This window comes from Carassius auratus, chromosome 22, assembly GCF_003368295.1.
Source record: "Carassius auratus strain Wakin chromosome 22, ASM336829v1, whole genome shotgun sequence".
Classification (NCBI taxonomy): Eukaryota; Metazoa; Chordata; class Actinopteri; order Cypriniformes; family Cyprinidae; genus Carassius; species Carassius auratus.
In genome coordinates, this window is record NC_039264.1 from 19,066,830 (window position 1) to 19,078,029 (window position 11,200).

Here is an 11,200-nt window from a genome sequence, read left to right on the forward strand (position 1 = left end):
TCTTTTCTCTTTGGAGTGTTACAAGCTCTTGGTGCATGAAGCAGATCTGTAAAGTTGCAAAGATTAAAGTCTCAAACCCAAAGAGATATTCTTAATCAAAGTTAAGACTCTGTCACGCCCTTCAAACACGCCCCCACATGTCTACATCACTATGTGGAAATATTTACTTAAAGCCGCCAAAATGTTCACACAAGGAAAGAAGTGTGGTTTCAGTAACCGCAGTTCGAGTTGAAGCAGTCATGTCAGGGAGAGGCTGTGTGTATCTAGGATAAAGCAAAAGCACTTTATTTGTCCTTTTGAAAGTAGATGCATTTAGGAATCTTTAAGATTACTTCCCACAGAACAGCAACACATTTTATGGACAACTATTTTGTGAACCTAGGAGAGGAGGTCATTCTGACTTTGCTACAAGAATCTGTTATTAGTTTAAGTATTTTCTATTGAATGTTCAAATGTGGAGTTTTGCGCTTTGCGCGTGTGTGTGAGCACGCAGGCGTGTGTGTGTGTGTGTGGGAGAGAGAGAGAGACAGACAGGGTCACACAGTGTAGTCAGCTGTCTTAACCGTCCGTGGTTTGTTTACTGCAAACATCACATGACCCATTTAAAGAAGGCAAAAATTCGCAATGGTAGATCACTTGGAGATTTCCCTTCCTTAAATTCCTCGCACCTTTTGACAGGCTTAGAAATGGCTTGGGTTCAGCGTCCACCAGAAAAGGTCACGGATGGGGAGGAGTTCAACGTTACCTACTCTGTCACTGCCTCGGATTCCTTTTATGAATACGCCGTTAAAAACAAGATTTTCCAGTTCAGGTGAGCGCGACACAATGTGACAATGCCGGCCTTCTCAAATGTGCTTCATTGTGTGTAGAAAACACTTTGTACTTTATTGAATGTTTAACATACCACATGAGCTTTTTTACACTATACCCTTCACTTTCTCCCACAGTAATGCCTCCGAGGCCAAAAGATTCTGCCTCGAGCACCAATGTCCTGCAAACTGGAACAACGCCAATGAAGATAACTGCTGCGTTTACCACGCCAACATTCACTCCTGTCCTCTTGCGCTCATGGTCAGTGCTGTGAAGCCAACACAAAGTGCTCTTGGATTTTGTCACACTGCTGCTGAAGTTTTTGAAATTAAAACTAGGCTAAACGTAGCACATTTTGGCACCACATCCGAGGCCATAAAATGACAGTACTGAAGTATGATGTATTGTTGTCATACAGTAAATGCCCTGTGGATGTTGTGTGTACGAACATGTGTGTGAGTCTTGAGTGTTTCTAAACTACTTACGCTTCAGGGACAAATTCGCTGAAATGATGTAAGGGAAATCTTAATCATGTTGTCATTAAAATGTGGTTCCAAAAACAACAACAACAAACAAACAATTAACAACTGAATAAAATTAGATAATAATAAATAATAATATTACAGAATTAAAATGTGAATGAAATCTCAGTTAAATTAAACTTAAATGTATTATTATTTAAATAAAATCTAAATCATTAAATTATTCATTTTAATTTAATTAATAACTTCGATAAATAAAACCTAAATAAAATAAAAAAATATATAAATGAATACATATAATTGAATATGCAGTAATTAAATCTATTAAAAAAATCTAAATTAAATAATATTATTTAATTTAATCAAATTGTTATTTAAATCTAAATTAAATAAAATTGAATTATAATGAAAAACATGTCTCTTGTGCTCAACAAGGCATTAGATAAAATACAGTAAAGGCAGTAAAACAATGAAATATTATTACGATTAAAATTAATGGTTTTCTATTTTAATATATTCTCAAACTTAATTTATTCCTGTGATGTGAAGCTGAATTTTCAGCAGAGTCACATGATCCTTCAGAAATCAAACTGATATTCTGATTTGCTCCTCAAGAGACATTTCTGATTATTATCATTGTTGAAAAATGTAGAGCTGCTTAATATTTTTGTGGAAACAGTGATACTTTTTTATACTTCAATGAACAGAACAATGTTTATTTAAAATACATACTTTTGGTACATCATAACAATTTTTACTGTCACTTTGGAGCTATTTAATGCATCCTTGCTGAATAAAAGTATTGATTTCTTTAAAAAATTACTGATCCTATTCTTTTGAACAGTAGTATTATTTTGGTTTATATAAGCTTTATAGGGTTCTGATTTGTGGTTTACTGTATAATGTATAAGCTTTATAAAAACAACTGAGGTCTTTGGTAGGACCATATATTTAGTTAGGTGTGTGTGTGTGTGTGTGTGTGTGTGTGTGTCTCAACACTGGAAAGTGGGCCAGCCTTGATGAGCACTTATTCAGGTTCTAGTTAAACTGGTGCCATTAATTTTACCATGTGGAAAGCTGTTATTATAATCTGTACATGATGTTTGACAGTCAATATTAGCCTTGATTGCTTCACAACCCAATAAACCTTTAACAGTCAGATGATTGTATTTTGTCTGTTTAGAGAGGCGGAGGGATCTGTGGTCCCTGGATTCCAGACGATGGCGAAATCGTAACCCACACCGTATCCAAAGCCGGCAAGATGAGCCAACTGCTCTGGACATCAAAGGTTACAAGCATTTCATGTAATATAATTATTTCTTTACAAATTTTTGATGGTGACTTTATGGTGATTGTAATAATTTGTTACCCAGGTGGTGCTGGTCCATCTAGGAGTTACATCGGTCATTGCTCATATCAAAGTGGGACAGATGCATGCAGCACTAGAGTCCAAGGTGTTAGTAGTCAGCCCTCAAGGTTAGATTAACTTGTTAAATTCTTTAGGGATTTACGGAAAATATGTCTTCAAACAATTGGTACATCAAGGATATAGATGTAATTCAAGGTAGTGTTTGATTAAGCAAGGTTAATTGTTGACCTACTCTAATACTGGTCCAGGAAATCATTAGTGTCACATGAGAACAAAATTAAGGTTTGTCCAGGGATGTTTGTCTAGCTTATGTTACGTTCTCATTTGTACTTGTGTGTCAGTGTGTGGCGACGGCGTCTGTGAGCTGGAGGAGAGCTGTCTGACGTGTCCCGCCGACTGTGGGGTTTGTCCCATGTCCACATCCATCAGAGTGGCCATTGGGCTTCCTGTGGCCTTGTTCTGCAGCGGTTTCTTCTTGACGCTGGTGGTGAGAATGTGGGCTCAATACTTGACAATGATTTGCAAGTCGATACAACTTGCAGATGATAAAAATGGGAAGGAATAGATACAATGAAGGAAGGAATAGATCAAATGGAGCCTCTTTTGATTTGAACCAAGTAAGCAGTCAACTCACATCTCAGTAGCCACATTAGCAACATGCATAGCATTGCTCTAGCAATTACCAACAATACCCTACAAGGGTTTTTCATATTTAAGTACCATTCACATTTTTTTTTTACAGATCCTCCAAAGAGACATGGTAACGATAAAGATATGAGCTTTGGAAAAAAAATTAACTTGCAAAACTTTTGCATTTCCCCAAGAAATGTAGCGTTTACTTTGGTTACTTGCAACACCTTTGTGTTTCCCCTTAATTAAACTTTGTGTTTGCATGCATCTCATACTGTTTTCTATCACCACCTTCTTTTAGAGGCTGAAAAACTAGTCAGTAATGTATTATTCCAAAAGTTGTTACATTTGTTGCACACCATAATACTTGTGATTTCCCATCATGAGTTTTTTCCCCCTCCCTAGTGGCTGCAATACCAGAAACAGAAAATGTTTTGGGATGAGAGCTGGATCGTCAACTACAATAATATCATGTTTGGTAAGAGGTTTTAGTCTCATCCACTGTTACATTAACAACAACACTGTTTGTATTACTTTATATGACAAAACAATTCTTAGTCAGTTACATTTTCTTCTTCTAACTGAACATCCCGTTTCATGCCAAAATAGAATTGGTTTTCTTGGTCATGAAATACTTTAGCATGTATCCTGAAATAGTTTTGGTCCTTACAGGTAAAGTGTGTTCTACGAGTTTTTGTAGCAGCACAAGTCTTCAGACTGTGAAGAGGAACTCGAGTGTGAGTAGAGTCACAGATGTGACGGTCTGCACTGCAGTCAACACCAACTTCAGACCACGCTTCATTCAGGCCGGCATCTTGTGAGTGTTTCCAGTGAGACTGCCTTTTGGGGATCTCTGCTGATGCTTTTTATAAAACTAATGGTCTTGTCTCGTCTCTTTTTTTTGTCTTGTCTTTTTTTGTTTGTCATCTTGTTTTTTATCTTGGCTTTGATTTGTTCTGTCCGTTTTTGTCTTGTCTTGTTTTTTTGTATTGTCTTTTTGTTTTTGTTCGTCTTGTCTTTTTGTTTTGTCTTTGCTTTATTTAGTTTTTTGTCCTTTTTATGTCTTTTTTTTTTGTCTTGTCTTTTTTGTTTGTTGTCTTGTTTTTTGTCTTGACTTTGATACGTTCTGGTCTTTTTTTGTCTTGACTTTTTGTTTTTGTTTGTCGTTTCTTTGTTTTTTGTGTTATTTTTTCTTCTTGTCTTTTTTGTATTGTCTTTTTGTTTATGTTTTTGTTTGTCTCGTCTTTTTTGTTTTCCCATTACTTTGTTTCATTTGTTTTTTGTCCTTTTTTGTTTTTATGTCTTTTTTTGTTTTGTCTTTTTTGTTTGTCTTATCTTTGTTTCATTTTGTCTTTTTTGTTTGTCTGTTCTTGTGTTTTTTTTTATTTTATTTTTTTTTTCCTTGTCTTTGTTTTTATGTTTTGCCTTTGTTTACTTTTGTCTTTTTTGCTCATCTTGAGTTTTTTTTGGTCTTTTTCCCACTTGTATATCTTGTCATTTGTTTTGCTTTGTCATTTAGTTTTTTTAATGTTTTTGGTTTGTCTTGTTTAGTTTTTTGGCTTCATCTGGTCTTTCTTTTTTTGTCTTGCCTCATTTTGTTAGACAACACAACACATTTCTCAGTGTTGTGTTGTCTTATATCTTAACTCTTTTTGTTTTTACAGTGATGGAAGGACTGTAGCTGTAAAACACATACAGAAGAAACACTTTACCCTCACCAAAACAATCAGAAAAGAGGTCAAAGAGGTCAGGTGTGTAGCTGTACCCACAGTTTTTGCAAATTAAACTATACTGAAATCAAACGTGCTTTTACTTGGAAAAGTGGCTTGTTCAGGATTTTGTGATGCCATATATTAGGTGAAAAAACTTAAGACTGTTACTGTTTCTTTTTTACCAGGGAGCTTGATCATCCAAACCTTTCCAAGTTCTTAGGAGGCTGCATTGAAGTTCCTTTCATAAGCATTATCACTGAATACTGTCCAAAGGGAAGCCTGGCAGACGTGCTGTTGAACGAGGATGTCCCCATCAATTGGGGTTTTCGGTAAATCTGTCTTGTGGCATTGTGGGAAAGCTCTTTAAAAGCTTCCGGATGGTACTTCATAAATCAAATGAACACTTAATGTCTACAGATTGTCGTTTGCTACTGATATTGCTCGAGGAATGGCTTACCTGCATCAGCACAAAATGTTCCATGGCCGTCTTCATTCACGCAACTGTGTGATCGACGACCGGTGGGTCTGCAAAATATCAGGTACATCACTTTAGATTTTCTAGAGGCGCACTTTTTAGATATATTACAACAACTTGAGTAAAAAATCTGAAATAAGACATATAATATTTAATAATACAGATTACGGACTCATGGCCTACAGAAAGGAGGACTTTGAGAACATGAGCATCAGTTTCCAATGTCAAAACGTCTGGCGCATGTATTGCGCACCTGAAGTTCTTCTGAGAATCAGCACCAGTTTCACAGCCACAGCTGATGTGTACAGGTTGGAGAAATGCTTGAACCTTATGTATTTTTAACCATTACATTTTTAACTATTAAACCATTTTTAACCATTTTAACCATTTAAATATTAAATACTTTTGTTTTAGCTAATAAAAACATATTTATTAAATACATATAACGTTAAGTGTAAAATATTTAATATTTCTCAATAAACTTGCTTAAGTATTAATAAGTAAATAAATTAAAAAACTTAAAATTCAAATTTTTCCATTAATTCAAATAAACAAACTAATAAATAAATAAATAAATACACTGCCTGCAAAAAGTTTGGAATACATTTTGTATTATTATTTTTTTGTAAAGATGCTCACCAAGGCTGCATTTATTTAATCAAAATACAGTAAAACAGTTGTGTTGCGAAATATTATTACAATTTAAAATAACAGAATTTTTTATGTATATATTTTTTAGAATGTAATTTATTTCTGTGATATAAAGCAAATTTTTTTGCATCATTGCTCCAGTTTTCAGTGTCAGAAATCATTTTAATAATAGAGCAAAAAAAAGTATTTTACATTATTACAAAAGTCTTAATTATTCAATTTTGCTGACATTGTAAATACATACATTAATAAATAAATACATATCTAAAGGAAAAGTATAAATAAATAAATTAAAATGTGCAAATAAATAAATAAAACCATTAAACTAGATAATTATATTAAAGTTATTAAAAGTCTAGAAAATGTCCGACGTGACAGGAAAAACCCTGTCCTTTTCTTCAGATAGATGTAAATGTTTTGTATGTTTTATAGATGCATCCTAGAGCAGCGGTTTGTTCTCAAACAAAACTCAGTCTCTAAGAAGCATGAAATATACATTTGTCTTTCCTTTGTTTTCTCAAGCTACTCAATTATCTTGGTGGAAATCGCGACTCGCAGTGACCTTATTTCAGTAAGTATTCGAGTATCAGGAAGGTGCTGGGTTTTTTTAGACCGTTTTTTGCATAAAAGGCTGATGATAAGAAGTGCAGTTGTTATTTCATGAGCAGGAACAGGCAGATTCAGTGGAGCTTGATGTCATGTGGCGCCCATCACTTCCCAAACTGAAGGCTGGGAAATCAGACAATGATTGCCCAGATCCCGATGATTACTGTGAGGTTTGTATGGACATAATTGATGCATGCTGTTTACTTAAGCACATTTCCTATTGCGGCACGTTTCGCTGAAGATCAATTACTTCAATAAATTGCTGTTGATGCAAATGTTTACCATGCCTGATTAAAAGATGTTAACTGTGGATAATCAAATTTCACGCAGCTGATAAAGAGATGCTGGAACCACAATGTGACCATGAGGCCGACGTTTGAACAGGTGAAAAAGATGCTTGATAAAATGAACCCACACAAGGTCAGCCCTGTGGATATGATGATGAACCTGGTATGTATCCCATCTAATCAAGTCTTACTTTTACAGTTATTAAAATAATACAATTACTGAAAGCACAATAAGCATAAAGTGACTGGCCACAGAATAATTTGAGGAATTATATGCACCAGGTATTTATTTAATGGTATAATAATAGTATACATTATTATATATATATATATATATAATTTTTTTTTTTTTCTAGATGGAAAAGTACAGTAAACATCTGGAATCTATTGTAGCCGAGAGAACACAGGATCTTCTTCAGGAGAAGCAGAAGACTGACCGATTACTCTATAGTATGATTTTAATAGTAATTATTATTACATAAGAAAAAAACACGTCAATAAATAAAGATACTTATAAAATGTTGTCCAAATGGTTCCACCTAGTGGTCATTTAAAAAAAAAACATGTGCTTGAGGTACACACACACACACACACACACACACACACACACACACACACACACACACACACACACACACACACATATATATATATATATATTTTTTTTTAATTAATATGTTATTTCTATTGGTGACAGGTATGTTACCAAAAGCAGTGGCTGATGATCTTCGTCAGGGACGTACAGCAGAAGCCCAAAGTTACTCCAATGCCACTGTATATTTTAGGCAAGCCTGAAAATTATTTATATATTTGTAATAAATAGTTTCTTTTAGCGGCAAGTGACATTTGGTTAAATAATATAATATAACATAATAGATTAATAAGTACAGTTACTTTTTATAAAATGTATTTTATGCTCACCAAGCTTGGATTTACTGTAAAAATAGTAATATGAAATACTTAAAATAACGGTTTTCTATTTTAAAATATTTTAAAATATAGTTCAGAAACAATTATTTACTCTTTTTGCCATGCCTTTTCTGTCACTTTTGATCATTTTAATGCATTATGCCTAATAAAAGTGTCATATTCTTAAAAAATAAATAAACAAAATAACAGACCCCAAACCTCTGAACTAAAGTATGTATTGTATCCTAAATGTTTTGCTGCTCAAATGATTAATCGCATTCTAAATTTTCTTTACATTATATATGTAAGTGTACTTTGTATATTTATTATGTATATATAAAAACACACACATACAGTATATATTTTGAAAATATTTACAAGTTTATACATTTATATATCATATTTTATATGTTTCATATTATATATATTCATTTGTGTTTCTATTGGCCAGTGACATAGTGGGCTTCACCCAGCTGTCTGGCTCCAGCACCCCTCACCAGGTTGTGGATTTCCTCAACAAGCTTTACACCACATTTGATGACATCATCGAAAACTACGATGTGTACAAAGTGGAAACTATAGGAGATGCCTGTGAGTGCGGTTACAGAGGTCCAGCTTCCTTTGCTCGCCACACTTTTGCATCAAATTACACATAAATCAATGAAAAACCTCTCTGTCCTCAGATATGGTGGTCTCGGGAGTACCTAAAGAGAACGGGATCCATCACGCTGGGGAAATCGCCAGCATGGCGCTGGACTTGATCAGTGTCTGTCACGTGTTTAAAATCCCACACAAACCCACCACACAGCTTAAGATACGAGCTGGCATTCATTCAGGTCAATATAGCTTCAGTCCTGCGTCTGTCCTGAACTTAGCATCAAGCTACCTCCTCTGAATGAGATGTATTTTATGTTATCTTAGGTCCCGTTGTAGCTGGGGTGGTTGGCACCAAAATGCCCCGGTACTGCTTATTTGGCGACACTGTAAACACTGCGTCCCGTATGGAGTCCACCAGTGAAGGTATTTGGGCAAACGCAGCTGTTTGCGCAGAGTCAATAAGTAACTGATCCTGTCCGCCATTTCTGGGGGAGTGGAATCTTGTAAATATTTGCACTGTTTGATTGGTTAAAATGTAATAAAATTGAATGCTGTATCCAAATATTTCCCTTTCTTGAACTTCTGTAGAGATCAAACAAAGCTAAAGCTTTCTACCACATGTGCTTTTCTAATCGACTAATCGTTGTTTTATGATGTTTGCAGCTTTAAAGATCCAGTGCAGTGGCTGTACAGCAGATCTTCTACACACACTTGGTGGATATGTGCTGATGTGTCGTGGGTCTCTCAATGTGAAGGTAAAGCCCGAGACACACTGCATCACTACATCATTGCATGTCGCACTGTGCCACATGGATCTAATAAACTTGCCCACGACGTGACTGTACGATGATGACACCTATTGACTCGTACACTACAACGCACGTTACTATAGTAGAATAAATTTTGCATGCGCAGGTGGTAAACAAAAAGAGCATGATAAATCACACTTGTGTGCTGAAAAAAAAGTGGAAGCGGCGAAAGAGGACGGGAAAAGAGCTTGTACAGTTTTATGTTTTAGCATCATGTCGCGTTGATTTCATGTCGCGTTTTTATTGGTTGGTCAGTAAAACGTTGTTCGTAGCAGCAAACACAGTGTCTGATGATCTTACTGTATCACAAATTACATTTTTCTTGAGGAAGAACAATACAGAACCCCACACATGGCATGCCGGAAAAGAATTGTATGCTAAATCGTTTGCACGAATTAGTATTTCATTCCCTCGATTTATAAATTGTGCGCACAATTTACTAATTTGTTTCCTCGATTTGCTAAATTGTGCACACGATGTATACATTCGAGAGACTGAGTTAGTAAATTGTGTGCATGATTTAGCAAGTTTAGGGAATGATTTATCAAATCGATGGAACAAATGATCAAATCGAGGGAACGAAACAGTAATCATGTGCACATCTTAGTACATTGAGGGAACGAATTAGTAAATTGTGCGCACAATTTATTTATTTGTTTCTTGCATGCAAGACAAGCAATGTGCTAATAAAATAAATAAAGTCACTTTAGATTTCATGCAGACTTGAAACATAACTAAAAAATTTTTTGGGGGGGTGTGATATTTTTGTGAGAGAATGCAAATTTTCTCAGGGTTATGCAAAATCAAGAAATGCAATACTTTTTTAAAAATAAAACCGTTTAGTGAGAAATTGCTAAGATTCTTAATACATTTGCAAGAGAATGCACTTTTTTTTTACATTGTATTATCTCTTGAAAATATGTAATTGCTAGAAATGAGTAGTGAGCGCTTCGAGGAGACATAGTTGTCTTAATTATTTGTGTACTCTATTATTTAGCTGTAGTATTTATGATGCTTTTATTATCATAATATTTTATATTATTTATAATAGATTTGATATTTTTATTCAGAAACTGATCTGCTATATTTCAGACCTTTCTACGAAATCAATCTGCTATTGATCTTTTTCTTCCTGAGATGATGGTATGGTCCCCTGAGGCTGAACTGCAGACCTTAGCGCAGATGTGATTTATCTCAATTAGGACTCGGTCTCAGCTGGCTTTTGTGTTTTCACTTAAGTGATGTCTGTTCATTATGCACAAGTGAATACACACACACCCTCTGCTCTGTCACTCTCCCCCCTCTTTCTTTCTTTTATATGATGCTGTTCTTCGGAGTATTGTGTTTAAGATTCACCGGAGGAGATTTACTAATTGTGACTCTTTGTTAAACAGGGGAAAGGCGAAATGACAACTTGGTGGCTGGAGGCAAAAAGAAGCCCCTCAGACCCTTTGTTCAGTGAAGACGAACCTTTGGGTCTTCCTGTTCCTGTTAGCAGTTAACTGATGTGCTACCATCATGACAGAAACCTTAACAAATAAATAGAAATGTTTACCAGATATACTAAATGACTAAAATGTATACTTACTGTTGGTGTATAAGCATGTGCTATTACATTTTATTGCTGCTATGCTGAAATATTGCTGCTGATATTGTTTCGTGTATTAGACACGAAACAATGTTGTGTTTGGAAGATTTAAAATGTCTTTGTCATACGAAAGGCAGACGTGTTCGTAGAGGCAACTTTTCATTAAATATTTGTTATTTTATCTTCAACAGTGCAAAGGTTGTATTTTAAAGTATAATATTGCTGGAATAAAATATCCAAGCTGATTTGTCTGATGCAAGTGTTCTTATAAATGT

At 34.9% G+C, this 11,200-nt stretch overlaps 1 protein-coding gene across 1 annotated transcript; it reads left to right on the forward strand.

Annotated features, from left to right (window-relative positions):
• The first annotated feature begins 614 nt into the window (after positions 1–614).
• On the forward strand, positions 615–11,168 carry LOC113039920 (atrial natriuretic peptide receptor 2-like). The gene is made up of 21 exons (XM_026198085.1): positions 615–811; positions 948–1,071; positions 2,476–2,580; positions 2,666–2,768; positions 3,003–3,148; positions 3,697–3,769; positions 3,964–4,108; positions 4,956–5,042; positions 5,189–5,332; positions 5,421–5,542; positions 5,642–5,786; positions 6,652–6,700; positions 6,798–6,905; positions 7,066–7,185; positions 7,379–7,472; positions 7,720–7,807; positions 8,383–8,522; positions 8,615–8,767; positions 8,853–8,951; positions 9,192–9,283; positions 10,732–11,168. Exons 1-21 carry the CDS (start codon positions 687–689, stop codon positions 10,837–10,839), a joined length of 2,370 nt encoding a protein of 789 aa, XP_026053870.1. The 5' UTR covers positions 615–686; the 3' UTR covers positions 10,840–11,168.
• Positions 11,169–11,200: the final 32 nt, after the last annotated feature.